The 22,954-nt window shown below is 44.7% G+C and overlaps 1 protein-coding gene across 2 annotated transcripts in view; it reads left to right on the plus strand.

The window, feature by feature from the left end:
• Positions 1-17,173, plus strand: part of SMIM19 (small integral membrane protein 19) — a 45,498-nt gene extending 28,325 nt beyond the window's left edge. For both annotated transcript variants that reach the window (XM_069243890.1, XM_069243889.1), the window contains one exon: positions 16,829-17,173. In XM_069243890.1, coding sequence (XP_069099991.1) covers positions 16,829-16,890 — 62 coding nt within the window. In that variant the 3' untranslated portion in view covers positions 16,891-17,173. The remainder of the gene's footprint in view (positions 1-16,828) is intronic.
• The last annotated feature ends 5,781 nt before the right edge of the window (positions 17,174-22,954 follow it).

Consider the following 22,954-nt stretch of genomic DNA (forward strand, 5'->3'; position numbering starts at 1 on the left):
AAGTTTGTGTTTTGAGAGGAGCCCACAGCTTTGAGGAACAGAAGGTGCAGTGCTTTGTACTGCTTCTACAGGGCAGGCACCTTTTAATACACAGAACAAGTGAATTTTATAAAGAAGCATCACTCTGAAATATATTGTTGAACTAAAGTAACATAACTGAAATGGACTTTAGCTTGTGCTAAAAATAATTATGCAGTGTTATTACACAGGTATTCCAGCTAGCAATGGATGTTTTTTTTTCATTACGTTCTGCCATGTATAAGACATTACTCTGCCTATTACAAACAGTACAATACATTTTCATGGTACTTGAAATACAAGCAAGGAGAAAAGCCACCAACCCCTACATCCCCCCCCCCCTCAACCCTCCTTGTCTTGTTGTAGTAAAATGCATTGTTACTGCAGGACTCTGAGTTAGTTCTGCAACAGCCATGTTTGAATTTGACAGTAACTTAAACAAGCCTGCTAAATAACACACAAGCTCTTAGACCCACATGTATACTTTGCTGCACTTTTAATACAGGGGACGGATAAAAATATCGTTATAGAGGTTTCTCAGCATTTCATAGTAAGTGATGTGTATGTGGAAGCTGCCTCTCTTCCTAAATCCCCAAGCCGCACCCCCCCCCCCCCCCCCCCCCACTTTATACTCCTTCCCCAGGCACATAAACCTTTCTAAATTTCACTGAAAATGTTGTGTTTCTCCAAACTTTGTTGCTGTCTTTACTCTGTACTGAGAGGATCAATTGCTCGTCTTATCATGCTGAATACTTGTTTGGATGACAGCAATTCCTAGGTATTGTATGCAGTACAGGGCAATAAACAGAAAACCCAAATGTCTGAAAAAGTAATGCATAACAGCCTACTCATTTGCATGCTGATGCACTCAATTTTGTGAGTGATTACCTTGTGTTTTTAACCGAGCCACTTCTAAAAGTGCTCCTGTGATGATGACTGACCCAGCCTTGGCCCAATCCTGAAAGGCAGAGGGGCCCCACCCCCACCTTTTTTCAGACAAAGGCCCTCATTATGATCTCAGCGGTAAAAAACGCCAAGATCAGTGCTGGCGGTCAACAGAAGACCGCCTGTGCAACGACCCCCCCCCCCCTGCTGGCCGTATAATGTTTTCCCTGCTGTGTTTTTGCTCACCGGCTCAGCAGGGAAAGGGCAGTGACATTGACAGTGACTCCAAATGTAGCCACCGCCAATGTTGGTGTGCGGCGGCTGCAGCATCACCCGTCGCACAGATCACTGCCTGTAAATCGGGCTGTGACCTGTGTGACGGGGGAACCCGCCAGGGAAAGGCTGGAGGAAAAGGGATCAGCAGCACTGCCCTGTCGGATAATGATTTCCTCCATCGTCAGGCTGCCTGTTGGCAGTAGCATGGCGGTGGAGGAGGGCCTCCCTGTGATCAATATATGGCGGTTCAGACCGGCATGGCGGTCTGGACCGCCAGGGTTCATAATGAGCCCCAAAGTGTCAAAGATCAGCCTGATCAGGTCAGGCAATCGGGCATTATTGTGGAGGACCTGGCTGCCTGAGCTGAACTTTGCCAGTCTGAGGATCTCACAACTCTATAGGCTTCACCTCCTCAGCCCTGCAAAAGTACCCCAAGGTACTCCCCTTCCTCACAAGGTGGTTTGTCACAGATACTCAGACCCAGTCACTTCAGTTTTAATCCCTGAAGTGCCCAAGGCCAAATGTCAATCAGTGACACTTTGTCACAGAGTGAAGTGTGGCCAGCAACACTCACTGACCCTATTCAAGTCTGTGTCAAGTAAAGTACTGTCCCCTCCTCTCATTGGTTGCCCCAAGGTCAGCCAGTGAGAGGAGGCAGCGGTTCCGACCTTCCATGAACTTTGAGGATCCACACAGCAAACATGCCTCATGTTTCCCTTTTTTGAGTTGACTCTAATTTCCATATTCAATACTTGTTTCCGTCAGTATATTCTTCTTGAATACAAATGGGAGCCTCTCTTTCTGATACTGTTGTTCAGTTCAACTTGCATTGCAGATGCGAAAGCCACTTTAGCCACTTTTGGGTTATGCATGCCCTTGTCCTTTCTTAGTGTGGCAGAGAGGGAGAGGCTATGTGACGGCACATAAGCATAGCTTTGGAGATAGAGAGATCTATAGACATGAAAAACATAGCTGACAGAAAACTAAACATATTCTAAAAGTGCCTATAATACCAATGTGATATCCTAGAACTGGATAACTTTTTACAGGACTTTTTAGCTGAAACCTGTAAGGCAGCCATAGGACGCAATGGACCCAAACACATTCCTGTCCTCATCATGATCCATTGCTCAGAGACTTTAGGGTCTCTCCTTTGGGTTCCTCTTCAGATTCAGTTTGCAAGACTCCTCCAGGAATCCTCTGCATCCTCTGCTTCAGCTTCTGACCATCGGATCAACTGCAGACTGCTCCAGGAACTGCTGAAACTGCAACAAAGTATCCAGGACGATTCCTGTGACCTGCAACTTCAGCTCCAGCCAGCATTTGCACCAGTTTCCAAGGTGTGCATGCTCTGAGGACTCCCTGTCTTCACCCTGCACCAGAAGAATCGAAGGAGTCTCCCGTGGAGTGATAGTCACTTCCCTGCTCCTGCATGCACCTTCGAAGACAACCGGTTCTCTGGGACACCTCTCCTGATGACTAACGTGCTCCCTGGATCACAGGTGGTGAACCCATCTGACCCAGACTGTCCTCTAAGGTCTAGCTGTCCAAATTTGGAGGAGGTAAGAGCCTGCCTTCCTGGTTTGCGACAGTAACTCTGCACTGAGTCATATCTAGCTCCTTGGGCTTCTGTGCACTTCTTCTAAGAATCCTTTGTGCACAGTGTAGCCCAGGTCCCCAGCACTCCATCTTGCGGTGCACAACTCGCTGAGTTGTTCTCCGGTGGCGTGGGACCTTCTTTTGTTGTGCTGCTCCAGTCGCAATTTGCACCTTCTTTGTCCCCGTGTCCTGGGACTCCCGTGGATGCTGCCTGGTCATCTGTGGGCGCTCTCCAGTGTTGGATGCCCCCTCTGCCTCCTCAGTCCAAGTTGAGGCCCCCAGGTCCCTCCTGGATCCAGGCAGCGCCATTTTGACGTAAACCGCGACTTTGCTTGAACCAAGGATTGTTGGACGAATCCAGCCACGCAAACAGCCTGCATTCAACTTCTTGATGTGGGACATCTCCTGCACCACGCAGGAACCCGTGGCCATCTTCTTTTGTGCTCTTCTGCAGACTTCTTCTAATCAGAGAAGGCTCTTTTGCACCATCTTCTATGTTGGCAGGGGCTCCTGTTTTTCCTGGAAACTTCTACGACTTCTGGACTTGGTTTTCTCTCTTCACAGGTCTTCAGGTCCAGGAATCCACCATTTGTTGCTTGCAGTCTTGCTTGGTTCTTGCAGTAACTCTAATCACGACTTGTAGTATGTCCTGAGGAAACTTGCAGTACTTTACTCCTACTTTCCTGGTCTCCGGGGTGGGGTATTTTACTTACCTTTGGTGTTTTCCTACACCCCCATCACCCCTCTACACACTACGCTTGCCTAGGGGGGAATTTGTGATTCACAGTCCACTTTCTTAGTAAATGGTTTGTGTTGCCCCTTGGCCTATTGCATTCTATTGTATAACTATTTACTTACCTGATTTTGGTCTTTAGTGTACATATTGTGTATAATACTTACCTCCAGAAGGAGTATTTCCTCTTAGATATTTTTGGCCTTGTGACACTAAAATAAAGTACCTTTATTTTTGGTAACACTAAGCTCTGAGGACTCCCTGTCTTCACCCTGCAATAGAAGGGCCAAAGAAATCTCCAGTGGAGTGACAGAGTTACTCCCCTGCTCAAGCAGGAATCTTCTACATCAACGACCAGTTCTCTGGAACTCCTCTCCTGACAACGAGTGTGCTCCCTGGAACACAGGTGGTGGACCCGTTCGACACTGACTGTCCTAAGGTCCAGCTGTCCAAATTTGGCGGAGGTAAGAGCTTGCCTTCACGGTTTGCGACAGTACCCCTGTGCACACCGTCATCTCTAGCTCCTGAGGCCTCTGTGCACTATTAACAACAATCCTGTGTGCGCAGCGTGGCCCAGGTCCCCAGCACTCTATCTTGTGACGCTCAACTCGCTGAGTTGTTCTCCAGCACCATGGGACCTTCTTTTGTGGTGCTGCAGCAACCACAATTTGCACCTTCTTTGTCCTTGTGTCCTGGGACTCCTGTGGCTACTGCCTGGTCATCTGTGGGTTTCCTCCAGTGTTGGGTGCCCCATCTGCCTCCTCAGTCCGAATTGAGGCCCCCCAGGTTCCTCCTGGATCCAGGCAGCACCATTTTGACGCAAACCGTGACCTTGCTTCAACCAAGGCTTTTTGGACTAATCCAGCACTGCAACTCGCCCGCATCCAAGATCTCGACGTGGGAAATCCATTGCATCACCAAGGAACCCGCAGCCATCTTCTTTGGTGCTCTTCCGCAGACTTCTTCCAACCGGAGAATTCTCTTTTGCACCATCTTCTAGGTTGGCAGGGTCTCCTGTCCTTCCTGGAATCTTCTGAGATTTCTGGACTTGGTCTCCTCTCTTCACAGGTCTTCAGGTCCAGGAACCACCTTGTGTTGCTTGCAGTCTTGTTTGGTTCTTGCAATAACTCTAATCACGACTTGGAGTGTGTCCTAAGGAAACTTGCAGCACTTTACTCCTACTTTCATGGGCCTGGGGGGGGGGCTTGAGGGGGGGAGATAGGGGTGTGTATCTTACTTACCGTTGGTTCTTTCCCAGCAATCCTCTACACACTACACTTGCCTAGGCGGGAATTTGTGATTCACATTCCACTTCCTTAGTATATGTCTTGTGTTGGCCCTAGGCCTATTTCTTCCTGTTGCATTCTATGGTATCTTCTACTGTTGGCACTATTCTGTGACTGTTTACTTACCTGATTTTGGTCTCTAGTGTATATATTGTGTATAATACCTCCAGAAGGAGTATTGCCTCTAAGGTATTTTTGCCCTTGTGTCACTAAAATAAAGTACCTTTATTTTGGTAACACTGAGTATTGTCTTTTATTGTGTAGAAGTACTGTCTAACTATAGTGGTATTGCAGGAGCTTTGCATGTCTCCTAGTTTAGCCTAAGCTGCTCTGCTACCTCTAGTCAGCCTAAGCTGCTAGAACACTGCCTACATTACACTAATAAGGGATAACTGGACCTGGTATAAGGTGTACGTACCTAGGGTACCCACTACAAACCAAGCCAGCCTCCTACAAGGTTGGAATATTTAGACAGTCAATCGGAAGGTGGAGTTGCTGCAAAAGCTTGGAGCACGATGGAGATGAAGGTGCTCCAGATTCTGGTACAGGTTGCAGTTGACAAGGTATCGTACAAATGCAGTGAGACCATGTCTTTGGCAGTGGGAAAGAGTCTGTGTTGAAGTGGTAGAAAAAATTATGTTGGCGTCTTCCCTGCGGTGTGCCACTGACCCAAGCCCCATGACTTCCGTCAATTTACTTTTGATGGCGCCTAAACGATAAAGCAGTGGGAAGCGGAAGGCTGTCAAGATGGTTTTAAATCTGTCCCACACCTGATTAGAAAGGTCATTGGCATCCTTATTCATCAAACAAGTTTTGGGGCAGGAGGGTTGGGGGGGGGAGGGTCAAAGGGTTGTAACACTGATTGGTCCACCACAATATCATCCATTCTTGACATTTTTGGAATTTTGCAGAGAGTTATCTGGCCCAGGAGACCGGGTAGGTCCTGTTACCAGAGGGCAATTTGGGGGTTTGAACTACTAGGGAAAAATATGAACTACTACTTTGAGCCCCTTCAGGAGGGCGAGCAAATCACTGAGGCCGATAGATGGGGACTGTTCATTGCTGTCAACAGCAAGGGATAGCCTCCTCTCCACAAGCTGTATTTCTTTGTGTATAACTCCCACAGCCTGCTCAAGAAAGCCATCCAGGGTAGAGTTTTTAGTATTGTTCTAGTTGGTTGTCTCCAGCTTGTGCTGGCTCACGTAGTTAACCACGCACTCTTGCAATAGTCAAAACCAGGCATATATTATCACAAACAAGCTGCCACCTCACTAGCTGCAGTGGCACTAAGAAGCAGGGATTCATAAAAAAATAAGTTCCCAGTACAACCAAACCAGATCTAAGTTGAGCATAATGGCTGAAAAAAAGGCAGGAAACCAAGTCTGGCCTCTTCTGGTCCATGACAGGCCTGCCCTTGGCCTGTGCGTGTGCCAAGCAGCGGGACTGCTGATGGAACTATATAGGGCTGGTGAAAGTGGCTCCACCTTAAACACTCGCTCCACCTATGGCAGTGCTTGGAATCCTAGGACTGGTAGTTTCTGAAGCTGGTGTCCGGTCTCTGTCCCGACAGGCTCCCACAGATCTGTACTGGTGGGCACTTGTGCAAAACCAGGATCTTACCTACGGTAAAAAGACTGGTGGTAAGGCTGCTCACAGGGACCTGAATTTTTTACTATGGCATCCTACCCCAGAAAGTTTGGTGGTTCAGACATCGGCCAACCGCCTCAATCCTAACTCATTCCCTACCACTCCACCTGACCGGCAAGCCAAGAGGATGGAAAATTTTGTGAAAACTTGTATTTTCCAGTGCCAGTGTTGCCTTGTGATCCATCTGTGTCTCCTGAGACAGTACTTGCACACCTTTTGGGACAAAATGGCAAACATCTTGCTAAGTGTCCTGGAGGATGGTAGACAAATCCTCCAGCATTTGATCCTCAATGGCTAAGATATGAAATACACCATCCTTTCTGGACTGGACACAACTGACTGCTTGGGTAGGGCATTTGGGACCAACATGGTGCTTATACACCATGCCTAGCTACGCTCGATGCGCTTTTAATCTGACATCCAGCAATCTCTTTTGGACATGCCATTTGATTAATTTAATTTTTTAGGAGCAAAGGCTGACTCTGCCCTTTAAGTTCAAGGAGAGCAAGGACACCACTCTGTTAATTGGCCTAATTCGGCTTGTTAGGCACATCCTCCAACAGCAGGACCCCCTTTGAGGATTTAGTAGGGGATATATGAAGAAGCAGTACCAGTACCTGCCTCAGTATTAGCAGGCCTCCCAATCTTTTAGAGAGAGTGGCCCGTGAGCCGGCTGGCAGCATTCCAGCCACCCGAGGCTGCACACTACCCAGAACCAAACCCCTCCCCACCCACAGCTGTCCCAAAACATGATCTCCCAATAGTAGGTTGAGTCATCGGTCATCTCCTTGGCTTGCAGAGCATCAGGTTGGACCCTTGGGTACTCCAGATCGTTCATACTCTCTACCTTTCCTGTCTTAACCCCTGGATTTCCCATCCACACCTCAGCGCCTCCAGGAGAACTTCTTGTCAATACTTTGCCTAAGTTTAGGGTGTCTTGGCCAAGAGAGCAGTAGACTGTGCAGCCACAAGTGATCGGGACTGGTTGCTGTTTCTATTATTTTCTTGTGAGAAAGAAGGACAGAGTTGTTTGCCCCATTTTAGATCTTTGACCTCTAAACTTTTTCCTGCAGATGGACAAATTAAGGATGCACACCTTAGCCCAACTTCTGTCTGCCCTGGATCTAGAAGACTCTATGGTAGTGCCAGACTTTCCAGGCGCATATTTTCATATGCCTGCCCTGCAATCTCACAGAATCTGCGGTTTCGGATAGACCAAGAGCATTTTCAGTTGTCTCTGCTCACTTGTGGCTCCTCCAGCTCTTCTCTGTATTCACAAAGTTGATGATGGTCATAGCCCATCTGTGGAGGTTGGGAATACCAGCCTTACCATACCTTGATGACTTGCTACTGATGTCGGGCTGTCTTCAAATATTCTTTGGCCGCATTCAGATGAAGGCAGACTACTGACCTCATTGACATTTTTCCATTAATTTGCTAAAGGCACATCTGACTCCCTCACAGCAGCTCCCCTTCATTAGAGTCATTCTAAATACTGTGCTTTTCTAAGCCATCACTCCACCTCAACGAGTCAACAACATTCAGGCCATAATTTTGATGATTCAACCCTTGACCTGGGTCTCAGTGAGTAGCTTCAAGGTTTCTCTGCCTCTTGGCCTCCTGTTATCCTGCTTGAGCACCACTCCAGGTGGCACATGCTGGCTTTGCAGTGGGATCTGAAGTTTAATGGGGCTCAGCACTATGGAAACCTATTTGACTCCTTCCAGGTGCAGGAGACTTCGAAAGACCTGCAGTGGCAGCTGTTAACTTGTGATGTGACCAGCAGTTGGCTTCTCTCCCTACCCCACCCAGAGCTGACGGTTGTGATGGATGTATTGTTGCTGGGTTTGGGAGGTCTTCTGGAAGAGATGTAGATCAGAGGACTCTGGTCATCATCGGATGCTTATCTCCACATCGACTTGTTGGAGTTGTGAGCAATTCACTTGGCACTGAAGGTGTTCCTCCTTGATGATCAGGAAGAACGGGTGCGGATTTTCATGTGCAACACGACCGCCATGTCATATTGCAACAAACAGGCAGTGTGGGATTGTGGGTTCAATGCCAGGTAGCCTTGTGTCTCTGTAAGTGGCTGAACTTTCAGGGCATCTTCTCAATTACCGACCACCTGGCTGGATATTTAAATGCCAAGGAGCACAAACTCAGCCGACATTGCCTAGTGGCTCATGAATGACAGTTGCGTTCAGAGCTGGTGCAGGACATCTTTCAGCAATTGACAGAACCCTGGCTCAATCTATTTGGCATCACAGAACATGCAGTGTGAAAACACCTGTGTATTGGAGTTCCCAAGGCAGCGCTCCCTCTGAGACACCTTCCACTAGCATTGATAGTCAGGACTCCTGTATGCCTTTCTGCCCCTCCATCTCCTTCCCAGAGTACTGCAGAAGATCTCCGGTCACAGGTGTGTAAGTGTCTAGCTTCTAGCATGTCCTGCTGCAAATCCCTAAGGATGCGTGTGTGTTCAGCTGTCCAGTGTCTGATAGAAAAATCTGGACGTATTAAGTCTTATAGTGGCTTGATACTTTGTGCATAGTCTGGAATGTATGTTCTGCCAAAATTAAAGAAACCAAGTAAAGAGTGTAGTTTCCTTAGTGTATTTGGTGGGTGCAGTTGTGCACATTTCTCTAGGAAGTGCGGGCCAGGTTCTTTCTTATTTTTGATAGCTCATATCCGAGGAACAATACACTGAGAAAGGTGATCTTGCTCTTCTTAAAGTTGAATTTATAACCAACTCCTGTAAACCCCCAACATTGATCGACCCTAACATGATGAACGTTCAGTTCGTCGTCAGTGAGATAAATGTCGTCCACATAGGATAACACCTCCGGATCAATATCATGTAATAATGACGTTACCCGGACTGAGACCAGCCCTTGACTATTCCTATAGCCCGGGGGTAAACGGCGAAGCGTTTTTGTGAGCCAAATGAGAATGCACTCCGGTCCTGACTTTCTTCCGCTAAATTCTAGCAGAAGAACCCGTTGGAAATATCCAATGTTGTTTTATATTTTTTGCGCACTATGTTGTTTATCAGTGCTATGCTATGTGAATTTTGTATCTCATATGTATGTGTGTGACTGTTTAAGTGTCTGTAATCTAAGACAAATCTATAGGAATGGTCTGGCTTCGCAACCGGGAATAATGGATTATTCATTGCAGAGGTGCAGGGCTCTATTACCCCCCTGATATTCTAGCTGAGTGAGGATCACCCTCAATGGAGCTTTAGCCTCTTGTTCGACTGGAAATTGTCTGAGGCTGGGGTGTAGAACTCATAGGTATTATATGACACGGAGAGTCCCTACCCCAGCTTACATGATTGCGGTATAATGCAGGTGCCTGCGCTAGAGCTCAACTGACAGCGTAGGCTTCCTTTTTCGCCTCTGGAACAAGATTAGAGAAAGAAGGCAAAATTACATTTTCCCCATGTGGGAGCTTGCAGACGTGTTCGGGCTGCCAATCTCTTTCGGCCAATAGGATGTCACAATTAAGTTCGTCCCAAAACATCACCCCAATGGTGCATTCCACATCTCCCCCAATTTGGATCTTTAGATCATAAAGTCTATCTGTTGGGAGTACGCACCTGTCCGCCGTTTCAACTGCAACAAAATTGCTAGTTGCTGTGGCATCCAGATGATCTTTCAGACTCTGGCGACATATCGTGACCTCTGCTGCACTGTCTAGCAGTGTCACTGCCCACGTCTTGTTCTTCAACAATGTTCTCAAGTGTACTAGCATTTTTAATTGACAGTGCTGCCACCTTTTTTCTTTTTAAACTGTGGCTTTGTTGCAAAGTCTTCTCTTCTTTTTTTGACTGTAGATTGCTGTGAGTCTTTCTTTTGTTTCAGGTATTCAGGACGGGCCCCTCTCTCGCTATGCCTATCTGCAGCATCCTGAAAAGAACGAAAGGGACGTGAATCAGTATATCTATGAGGAGTTCTGATATTCTCTCTATTTCTGAGAGTATATCTCCTCTTGGAGTTCTCCGGATGCGGAGGATCTGCTCTCTGCTTCTGTCTGTCTTTAAATTGTTTTGGCTTCTCCCAGCGCTTTTTCGAACCCTCTTGTGTCTGTTTTGTACCTTCCTTAGTGGTGGTACTCTGTACTTCCAATTTCTTTGGCTTGGCTCCCAGACTATCCCGTCCTATACTAGTATAGGTATCGGAAATAATTTTTGGAAGCTGTCTTTCTTGATCCAAAGGTGGAGTTTCTCGGCGACGCTGGCATATAGCCAGTGCTACCGCTTCCCCTATAATGTTACTAAGTATTATTGAAGATACTGCGTCAAAATTATGCATTAATTTCATCCCCAAATCTAGGGCAGGTGCTTCCCCATGCTCATTCTGTATTGGTTTTAACACTTCCGGTAAATTGGCAAGTGTTGGTGTACCATGTGTGGTAGTATATATTGCAGCGAAGACTGTACCCCATGTGGCACAGTCATCCACTGAGGGAACCATCCCAAAGGGCAAGTACATTGGTAGAATTCTATGATTCTCTTGTGGTCCCGTGTGTGAATACACCGCTTCCAGCTGATTTGTTTTCTGGACTATCCAATAAGGTATTTTCTCCTGTTCTGTGGGTACTTTACCCATAATAGTATGTACTGTTTGTGGATTAATCCCAGAAGCCAATTGGTATCCAGCAGGTGCTGGTGGTGCTGGTGGTGCTGGTGTTGGGTTCAAAATCCACATTATGAACTGAACAAGCCGTCTATATAATGTTACTATTTCATTGTATAAGTTTCGCAGATCTGCTGCTTGTAAATTTTGTATACCCGGGTGAGGTGTGAATGTGGCAAACATAGGCCACGTGGGTCCGTCATTACATAGGGGACCTAATCTCATGCATTGTATTACATGTGGTAGGACACCTTCAAACCAGTTCTGATTCTCCTGATATGTGAGCGGTATTTCATGATACTGGTGTGCTTGGTACCGTTGAGGTACATTAGCAATTCTTTATGTGTGAAATGTGACTGACCTGCGGTCTTCCTCAGGAAAGGTGACCCAGAAGTAGAATATTTCTGTTTGGTAAGCCTCATTAGCTGAAAGTGATATCCTCGCCCTCTTCTTTTAAGCTGTGCGCTACTAGATGTAATGTTAATGCTTGTCTAGCATTCTCAGGAATGTCTATGTCCATATTTGAAAAAGAAAAATGGATGAACAGATGGAACACCAAGTAGGGAGTATATTCCTTTTTATGAGTTCGAGTTCGAACAACCTACAGCCTAATTAGGTGTTCCCTGTTCAGCAGAGGAGGATTTTCCCAAAGACCACGGATGTCTCCGTATAATGGTACTTAGGGTAACTGTTGTCTGTGAAACAATGATTGTCGGGGTACCTGTAAATTAGTGCCTAAACACCATCGTTAGTGGCGCCATGTCATAGTTTGGACTCTTGCTCCAGGCAAGACTGCTGGTTCGAGGATGACAGTACTTATGTTTGTAGGTGACTATGCCTATCCTACACCAAGTTGCAACTGTAGTCCAAACCCTTCCGGCTCACTAGCAGTACCTCACCAAAAACCCTAACAGTTGAAGGTGATTTGTGGCAGCCGTTACGCATGGACTCAGAACTATGACATCTCATGGAATGTCGTGGTTAATCAGAGATTACCCCTTTCTCACAGATATATCATGTCTCAACCAAACACAGGCAATAACGAGGATGTGGTAATGTTTCAATAGTTTTTATTTAATACAATATGGTACATTGCATGGACTGAAATAGAATTGTAAAGACAAGAGTTATGATTATGAAGATCCCCACCATCTTGCATTAGCATGGAAAGACATAAAGTGTATAATAAGTCCTAGTACCCTATCATGGTAGGCCTAACCTTCTACCTAGAGGAGAGCTGGGCATGTTAAATCTAATCTACCAATGCCATTTCCCTGGAAGGAGCCCCCAACCCTTGTTACCTTGGAATGAGGTCTCGAGCTCAGACTTCAGAGGAACCTGAAGTCCGGGTCAGCATCAAGGCGACGTGCAGCATCGATAGCAGCGATGGTATCTGGTCGGAATCCCTCTGTTTATCTGTCTAAAGTGTGATGTATTTATACAGATCTACTTGGACCCCTGACGTAGGATGTTCCAAAACAATAGATAACACAGCATGCTTGGGACGGACGGTAATTTCTAATTTGTGCAACTACAGTTTGTCTTTGTCGCATGAGTTGACGCCTTAGCGCGGTGACACTGATAACGTAAATCTAAACAAAAATGGCCTAACTATAAACAAGGCAGCCATCTTAGAAGAATTAATTAAATAAATGGTCTAAGACAGAGTAAGCTAAGTAGGTTAAAAGTCACTAGGTGACGGGGGCACGAGTCTGCAAGCCAAAGGCTAAGCTAACTCCTGTTATTCTATTAAAACAAACTAGGATTCACTACAGTTTTGTTTGAAGAAGTTAGTGGTTAATATATCAAGCACAATAACAAAATGGGTTGCAGGATTGCAAGAATAGGATTTGCAGATAGAGTATGTACCCTGGAAGAGTAATGTTGCAGCATTGCTTATCTAGGATGGTCAACCTGGACATGGGTGAGTGTGAGGGGTATAGTAGGGAAAACTATGAGTGTGGTGAGTGTTCTCCACTCTTCTTCAATCATTCCCACAGAGAGAGTGACAAGGTGATATAATGTGTGCTGGAGAAGTTGGAGAAAGGATGGGGAGAAAGAAAAAAAAAGTAGAAATGGAAGTTGTGCTTTATTGGAATGTCAGGGAGAAATTGTCTAAAAATGATGGAATCCTATTTAGAGGCACTGGGTTGGTCCCACCGGAATCAGTGAGGAGAAAGCTCCTAAAAATGGCACACAAGGCTCATCAAGAAATTTCCAGAACAAAGGAACGTTTGAGAGCAGAATATTGGTGGCCATCTATGGATAGAGTTGAGAGGGTAGTGAGAGGATGTGTGGAGTGCTCTCTTAGTGATAAATGTAAAACCAGGGAGCAACCAATGATTGTAAGGAATTTGCTCAGAAGAGTGTGGGAAGAAATTACAGTAGACATTTGAGATCCTCTTGACATCAAAGAACAAAGGAAGTTCATTATAGTTATGGTGGACCTTTCTTCAAGGTGGCCAGAATTAATGGTAGTGAACAACATCACGTCACTTAAGGTGATTTAATATTTGTCACAAATATTAATCAGGGAAGGATTACCTGAATCCTTAATAACAGACAATTTGTTTAGAGAGAGATGAAGCAATATTTGAACAGGAGAGGGATCAAACCCCAAAAAAATCCACTTTATATCACCCAGAAACTAATGGAACTGTAGAAAGGATGATTCACACCATTGAAGAAGGTATTCAGCTGGCTAAGAGTTCTGGGAAGCAGTAGATAAGGGAGGTGTATAAATGGTTAGAAGCATACAGAATTACGCCACATGGCACTACGGGGGAAACTCCCTTTGAGTTATTTAGAAGGAGAGAAGCAATTTCTGGATCAAGCAATATGGTGGATTAAAAGAGAGAAGGTAAAGACATGCAGAAGGAGAAAGAAATGACCAAGGTGATGGAGAGGAAAATACATACTGATAAAAGAAAGGCTGCTAAAAATGTGAGTTAAAGTAGGAGACTTAGTAAGGGTAATAGACCCTGTTAAGCATGAGTTGTTTTCAAAGTTTAGTTGCTCTTTAAGAGTGCTGAAACTGTTCAATAATGCAGTAAAACTTGAAGATGGACGCATTTGGAACCTTAACAGAGTGATAAAGGTTGTTCAAAACAAGGTTGAAATGGTAAAGAAGGAAACCAACGAGAAGCAAAAGACAGAGTGAAGAAAGGAGTATAGTGCGACATGACAGTGTTAAACACAAGTTATAACCTAAAAAATGTGACTACATTATGAAATTGTAATGTATAATGAATACTAAAATACGTGCAAATTTATAGTTTTCTGTATGTAAATTTCAGTAAGATGTTTTAGATGTTAGTTTTGTTATAAAGAATGTTTTTTTTTGTTTTGTTATTAAGGGAAGGTGATGTGTGGTGTCTTGGGTTGGTAGGAGAGTGTGTGGCATGTCTGATGTGGAGAGTTCTGAATGTGTTTATGGTTGGACTCTATAATGTTGAGATGGCCGGTGGCGTTGGGACACTGCTGGAGTCAGATGGAAGCGGTGGATGAAGCATGTATATTAGAATAAACTGAGCAATTTAGGAGCTCCGGACTTTCGTCTTTTTACTTGATACTATATTACTCTTCCCCATCTCTGTCCTTATGACCTACCACCTGCCCTCTGATTTCCAGTCTTCGGGCTTGACTTGAAGAATTCAAGAGAAAGGCATCCAGACTCCTTTTATGGCACCTAGATAATATTGGTGGGGCTTACATTCTCACCTTTCAACTGGAGTTTCTATTCTTACATTTGGGACTCTCCTCATATGCTAGGATGGTAACAAGGAGGAGTAGGACTATAAGTAATGACGACTACTGGTAAGTAATCTGGCAATAAGGCTTACCTATTGTCGATTGCCTCTGTATGCTTTGGAACTGTTCCACTCCCATTTCAGAATGGTCTAAATAGTGCTGGTGCTATAAATTTAAAATGTTTACTTCTAAGCAACTACTCCCTCACCCGTGCTTGAAGACAGCATTTGAGATTTTCATTTATGCAAAATACAGTATTTTAATGGACACTGGTTTGCAGTACAACCGGAATCGCAACAACTGGATCGCTGTGATATGGAAGAATTGAAAAATGCATTTAGAGAATTGGTTTTTACATCTGATAACAAAAAATGCATTTTAAATTGCATGAGTAGTTCTAAAGAATGTCACTTGGAAGACAATCCCTAACAGATCAATCCAGTTGTTAAACTTACCGTGAGCCTGTTCCATTAATTTATACTTAACCTGCCCGAGCTTCAACCATAACATTTACCCTACCACCACCACCAACCCTAACGTTAAACATAGGACTTGCCATAATGCTCACCGCGAACAACAGTCATTACCGTAATTCAGATTCTTAACGTTAAATTTAACCTTTCCTTAACCTTAAACTAAAACATTACCCCGAGCAACTCAGTTACCCTTTCCCTCCCCAAAAGTGACCCTGACTCACACCTTGATGCTAACTCTAAGACTAATTCTGCCACTAATCAAAACCTCGATCCTGTATCAAGATCCTCGACCCCAAGTCTATCCCTAACCCAAACCGCGTTTCCGACTCTCCCACTGCCTTTTAACAAAACACTGACGCCAAACCTAGAACGCTGAAATCATAAATAACAAAAAATTGCAGCGTTCATTAGGTTTTCTTAAATGCTAAGCGCAATAAAAAAAAGTTTTTCTTGTCCTTTATAATCCTCATGAGTTTCTATGCAACTGTTGCTTCTATTTCACATAATGCGTCGTTTTGTTGCCCGTCTACATACCACTATGAAAACTATTCCTTGACTACATGACTGGAGTGAACGGTGTGCAACTACCAAATCTGGCACTAACTCATCTTTTCCCCTGGCTGTACCCACGGTGCAAATTGTGTATTTTGGAGTTTTGTGCTTTTCAGTCTTTTAGTTAGCTCAAATCTGTGACGAATCAGCAGGACAGGTAACACAAAGGCACGGTCAGCAAACCTCGAAATGGGCAATTACATTCACTATTCGCAGTTTATTCACATTTTCGACTTTCATTAAACAGAATGGTTCACACAATGTGCAGTTGGTAAATGCTGACAATTTACAGCCCTCTTCGAATGGGGACCTCGGTCTGCGCATTTTAAAAACGTAATCACTTTCTTTAGCAAAATATTTATTTAATTAGACAGCAGCAAAGGACATTGAAATTGTCTTAATCATTGACCATTAGAATAAGTGCTGATATTTCCTAACTAGCCTTATTAACATACTCATTTGCCTAGTGCAAATACATCGACATCTATAATTGGATTTTATGCGGGTTGGTTGACCGACGTGCCTGCACTTTGCAGTTACATAGTCTAGATGGCGTGGTAGGAACACCATTCATAGGTAACAAATATACCATTTCGAAGCCTTGGACGGGGGCCTTCGCCCTGCAAATTTCTAAGTATAATATAACCTCCGAAAAAAAGCCTGGGATTCAGTACACTGTGGTGGGAGAAGGATGCCCCTTTTATTGTTCTGATGAATCACAGCAGTGCTGTCACCTCTCATTGAGAAGAGGCCTTACCAGCAGGTTCATTAGAGCAGGGTCAGTAGATCCGTGTTTTCATTCAAAGTTTACACCGTTTTCCTGACTTACTTACTAATTTATTCTGTTAATAAAAATGATGTATGATTTCCTTTTTTAGCTGAATGAAGCTACTTTTCACACTAGAAGCGATGGTTAAAACTATGCTAAATATATAATGTATAATGGACCGTATTTTTTGTTTCATTTAGCAAGGAAGCATGACCATCAGCAGCAGAACCAGCCGGAGAGTGTGCAAGTGACCGTCGAGTGAAAAGCTCAGAGTAGTAGATTGGAATCCTCTCATCCAGATGCATCCCGGACATGGAAGTACAGACACAGATTCTCGTGGGAATAACGAACCCCCTTAGCTGTTTGGTTTGACTTTTGGTGCGTTTGTAGGAGTGCAACGTAGTCTGCCTCCTGTCCAAAGGCCTTCAGCTGCTGAGCCCCCCTATAGCAAACCCCACTTGACTTCAGAACAAACTTCACTACTGTATGTCTCTTCCTTGTGCTGTCAAAAAGTGCTGATAACCAATAAACAATCCACAACAGTGCATGGGACTTGATTCAAAAAATTCTTAACTTTGATGTCCAGGCAACTGTGGTGTGCCTGAGCAAGGATGTCCTTATCTCTACAAATAAAGCTGGTATGTTTCTAACTGTCAGGCCAGATGGGACCAACCCCCCGCCCCCCGGGTATTCTAGCATGAACTGTGCATGCGACTCTGTTCTTTCAGCTTTCTTCTTGGGTTTACCATTTCCACTGTCGACATTAGTTAGCACTACAAGTTTATCCGTGACAAACAAATTGCCAGTTAGGTGGCTAAACTCTTCATCTGTAAAAACAAACATTTTCGAGTCTTCCATCCTTTCGCACAATGTAGAAATAGTTGAAAAATATTGGATGTATATAAATGTACATCACATACATATGAAAGAATAAAACAACCCAATTTATTTAATATAAGATTTTGTCTTGAGGGTCAGTGATTGTGTAGAACACAAGCTATTTATCAATGGTGGCCGATGCCCGCACCACCTCCTTGGTGCGGGTCACGACCAGTGGGCGACACCAGGGAGGGGGTTAATAAATCCTCAGGTGCGTCGCACCCGAGGATTTATTTTGTGTTTTTAATTTTTTTCCTAACCCAAGGAGACACGGAAGCTTCCGTGTCTCCCCACCCGCCCCTTTGTGACGTCAGCGAGAGTCTCCCCTTTCTTACGAGGCCTTCTGAAAGTGTTTCCTGGCCAGGAAACGCCACTAGATGCCAGGGATTTCACTTGGGGGGGGGGGTGTCGGCCCCCTCGGAAACACCCCCCCTCTCCCCCCCCGGGGGCATATATATATATATATATTTTTTTTTTTTAAACAGTAGGTGCCCCCTGGGGGGGCGTGATCCCGCCGCCCCTGCCCAACCCCCCCCCCCCCCCCTCACCCCCAACGGGGAATCTTTTTTTTTTTGTTTGTTTTGTTTTTTTAAATAAAAAAAAAATGGACACGGGGTCGCCCGTGGGCAGGGCGACCCCCTGTAGGGGCAATAATTTTTTTAGATGTTGTAGGGTTTCCGTGGGGGCCATTTTGGCCCCCAAGGAAACCATACAACAAAAAAAAAAAAATAGATCTCTCTCTATATATATATATATATATATGTAGATATATCTATGTACATGGATATATCTATAGATATATCTATGTAGATAGAGAGATAGAGCTAGATCTATATATATATCTATCAATCAATCAAAGAGATTTATAAAACGCGCTACTCACCCGTGAGGGTCTCAAGGCGCTGGGGGGAAGGGGGGGGAGGGGCTGGGAGGATCACTGTTTGAAAAGCCAGGTTTTGAGGCCCTTCCTGAAAAGAAGTAGGTTTTGGGTCTTGCGAAGGTGGGTTGGGAGGGCGTTCCAGGTTTTGGGTGCAAGGTAGGAGAAGGATCTGCCCCCGTTGGTGGTGTGTTTGATGCGGGGGACAGAGGCGAGAGAGAGGTCAGTTGAGCAGAGGTTTCGTGTGGAAGGTGAATCGCGTTGAGGTATGCAGGGCCTGTGTTGTGGAGTGATTTGTGTGCGAGGATGAGGATCTTGAAGGTGATCCTTTTGTCAATAGGGAGCCAGTGGAGGGATTTGAGGTGTGGAGAGATGTGTTTGTGTCGGGGGAGGTCGAGGATGAGTCGTGCTGCTGAGTTCTGGATGCGCTGTAGTTTGCGCTTGAGTTTTAGAGTGGTGCCGGCGTAGAGGGCATTTCCGTAATCAAGTCTGCTGCTGATGAGTGCATGAGTGACAGTTTTTCTGGTCTCTGTGGGGATCCATTTGAATGTTTTTTTCAGTATACGGATTGTGTTGAAGCATGAGGAGGTGAGAGCGTTGATTTGTTGGGTCATCGAGAGGGAGGAGTCTAGGATGATGCCGAGGTTACGTGCGTGGTTGGAGGGGGTGGGTACAGGGCCTAGCGTGGTGGGCCACCATGAGGGTCCCAGGTGTTTTTTGTGTGGGCCAAAGAGGATTATTTCGGTTTTGCTTGAGTTGAGTTTCAGGTGGTTGGCTGTCATATATATATATATATATATATATATATATATATATATATATATATATATCACTTTTGTCAATATGTGTGTGGTTTCCCTGGGGGTAAAGAGGGTCAGACATGTCTAGTGGCAGTTTTAGTGCCATAAAGAAGCGCAGAAGGTTTATATGCCTACTGCAAAGAGCAAATCTGTATTTTATGTAAATAGCTGAGTACATTAGTAAAGTCAGCCATTACCTGCGCTATAATACCAATGAAATGTATGTGCGGGGCGGCTATGGAGAGATGAAGGGCACTTTTGCTGGGTGGTAATGAGGGAATCCGAGGAGGAGGGAGTGGGAGCACCAATGATTGTTGGACTGGGCGCAGGAGGTGCTAAAGACTGTGACAAATGGTATGTGACAAGGTGTTTGAGTGTCTTGAAAGAACGTGCTGATTGAGGGAAGAAGCGCAGGTAAGGTGGCCTCTACTGTTGCACGTATCTCACACACACCATCGATTTTGTGACTGTCTACGTAGGCTAGTGTTTTAGAGCAACAGTTTAGCCAATAGCAGAGATGGCATCTTGATGGATGACTGCTGCCGGCACTCGGGTTATAGAGGACAGCTCTGACATAGGATCGGAGACTGAGACATCAGATACTGAGACCGCATCTGAGGGATAGGACAGTGGCGCAGACTCTAGGAGTGATTTTTCAGTCGGAGGAGTCCCATTCGATAACTCCTCTTCCAGTACATTATGAGGGAGGTGATGGGGACAGTCCTGCTGTCCCTTCGCAAGCTGTTTGTGCAACTGGGTAATAGTGGGTTAGCCCAACCCAGAGAGCAGGTGAATGCGGCGGCAAGCAGAGAGAGAGAGAGTGCTCTCTTGGGAGCTTCCCAATTTAGTTCAGCCCCAAATTCCACCACCCAAATCGTATTGTGGAGACATCAAAATTATCTATGGCAAAACAAAAGGGTTTTGTAAGGCAGGCACCTGTGTTTTTGGTCCTGGGTTCGGCGGCCATTTAGAGAAACACACTAAACCCAAACATTTCTGGAAACTAGACATAAGGGGAGTCCACAGAGGTGTGACTTGTGTGGATTCCCCAAAGTTTTCTTACCCAGAATACCCTGCAAAGCTGAAATGTTGAATAAAAACTCTATTTTTCTTGCATTTCTGTCACACAAACTACAGGAATATGCTGGGATCCACAAAATTCCTACCACCCAGTGACTCCTCACCTGTCCTGATAAAAACACTACCCCACTTGAGTGCCTACACCTAGTGCCTGCGTCAGGAATGGATCACCCCAGGGTCAACAACTGCCTCATGTTAGGACCAACATTGACCGTTGTGTGATCTATTCCTGTCGCGGACACCAGTCCTACCCACACAAGTGAGGTATCATTTTTATCGGGAGACTTGGGGGAACGCTGGGTGGAAGGAAATTTGTGGCTCCTCTCGGATTCCAGAACTTTCTGTCACCGAAATGTGAGGAAAACGTGTTATTTTAGCCACATTTTGAGGTTTGCAAAGGATTCTGGGTAACAGAACCTGGCCAGAGCCCCACAAGTCACCTCATCTTGGATTCCCCTGGGTTTCTAGTTTTCAAAAATGCGCTGGTTTGCTAGGTTTCCCCAGGTGCCGGCTGAGCTAGAGGCCAAAATCTACAGGTAGGCACTTTGCAAAAAACAGCTCTGTATTCTGTCAAAAAATGTGATATGTCCACGTTGTGTTTTGGGGCATTTCCTGTCGCGGGCGCTAGGCCTACCCACACAAGTGAGGTATAATTTTTATCGGGAGACGTGGGGGAACATAGAATAGCAAAACAAGTGTTATTGCTCCTTATCTTTCTCTACATTTTTTCCTTCCAAATATAAGAGAGTGTGTAAAAAAGACGTCTATTTGAGAAATGCCCTGCAATTCATATGCTAGTATGGGCACCCCGGAATTCAGAGATGTGCAAATAACCACTGCTCCTCAAAACCTTATTTTGAGCCCATTTTGGAAATGCAAAGGTTTTCTTGATACCTACTTTTCACTCTTCATATTTCAGCAAATGAATTGCTGTATACCCAGTATAGAATGAAAACCAACTGCAGGGTGCAGCTCATTTATTGGCTCTGGGTACCTAGGGTTCTTGATGAACCTACAAGCCCTTTATATCCCCGCAACCAGAAGAGTCCAGCAGACAAAACGGTATATTGCTTTCAGAAATCTGACATCGCAGGAAAAAGTTACAGAGTAAAACATAAAGAAAAATGGCTGTTGTTTTCAGCTCAATTTCAATATTTTTTTATTTCAGCTGTTATTTTCTGTAGGAAAACCTTGCAGGACCTACACAAATGACCCCTTGCTGAATTCAGAATTTTGTCTAGTTTTCAGAAATGTTTAGCTTTCCGGGATCCAGCATTGGTTTCACACCCATTCCTGTCACTAACTGGAAGGAGGCTGAAAGCACCAAAAATAGTAAAAATGGGGTATGTCCCAGTAAAATGCCATATTTGTGTTGAAAAATGTGGTTTTCTGATTCAAGTCTGCCCGTTCCTGAAAGGTGGGAAGATGGTGATTTCAGCACCAGAAACCCTTTGTTGATGGCATTTTCAGGGAAAAAACCACAAGCCTTCTTCGGCAGCCCTTTCTTCCCACTTTTTGGGAAACAACAAATTTTTCACTGTATTTTGGCTAATTTCTTGGTCTCCTCCAGGGGAAACCACAAACTCTGGGTACCAGTAGAATCCCTAGGATGTTGGAAAAAAGGACGCAAATTTGGCATGGATAGCTTATGTGCACAAAAAGTTATGAAGGCCTAAGTGCGAACTACCCCAAATAGCAAAAAAGGGCTCGGCACAGGGAGGGGGGGGGGGGGGGGGGGGGAATGGCCCAGCAGCTAAGAGGTTAAGTGTCCTTGTTTATTTGTTTATGTTTAGTGTCCGAGCAAGGAACCACGTATTGTGGTAGAAGCCAGTGTTACGCGACCAGCCATCTGTGAGATGGCTGACCTGCTCCTGCAGATAATACGTTTCCTAAGCAAAGCACAGCTAAGCCCAGCACAGGATGGCTGCAGATGTATGTGCTTCCTATTGGCTGATATTGTTGTAAGTTCTAAGTCATCTGTGTAGTTGCCACCTGCGGTTAAAAAATGATTTGATTTTTGAACTGATGTGATTTAGGCACTAATGTCTTCTGCTAACACTGATTGATGTATTTGAGCCAGACTGCTTACTTTAAAATTGTGGTGGAATATTTCAAAACAAATCATACAGCAACTATAGAAGTGGTGCTAGACCATGTCGTTTACTCTAGCAAATACTGCAGTCAGTGACCATGCAAAACGATGAAGATATTTTTATGTCTGAAAAAATGCATTATTGTAGCTTTTCTCTTTGTTTTCATGTTCTATCACTAAAACAATGCAGGAAACTGTCAAGAGCTTTGGGGAGGAAGAGGGAAGATGCAAGGTATAGACAACTTCAACCTAGATTTTGGTTTCAAACAGAATCAACTCATGAGGTGGACTTGCAATTGACTGATTGTGTTTGATAGATGGAGAAACATAATTGGGTTAATGTTTTCATTTCATTATTGCTTATTTAGAGGAACCCCTCATTAAACATACAAATGCAATAAAATACAAATGTAACAAAAATGTAAGTTACACATACTTAAATAACATTGGCTCTAAATACATAATATCTTTGCGTTCTTATGGTTGCCTAAGTCATTAATCATGTCCACTCAAACTATTGTCTAGCACAGTTCCACAATTCAGACAACCAATACATTATAAACCATTAGTATCCTACTAAAAACCCTAAGTGCAGTAC

The sequence above is a fragment of the Pleurodeles waltl genome, chromosome 7 (genome assembly GCF_031143425.1).
Source record: "Pleurodeles waltl isolate 20211129_DDA chromosome 7, aPleWal1.hap1.20221129, whole genome shotgun sequence".
In the NCBI taxonomy this organism is placed as follows: domain Eukaryota; kingdom Metazoa; phylum Chordata; class Amphibia; order Caudata; family Salamandridae; genus Pleurodeles; species Pleurodeles waltl.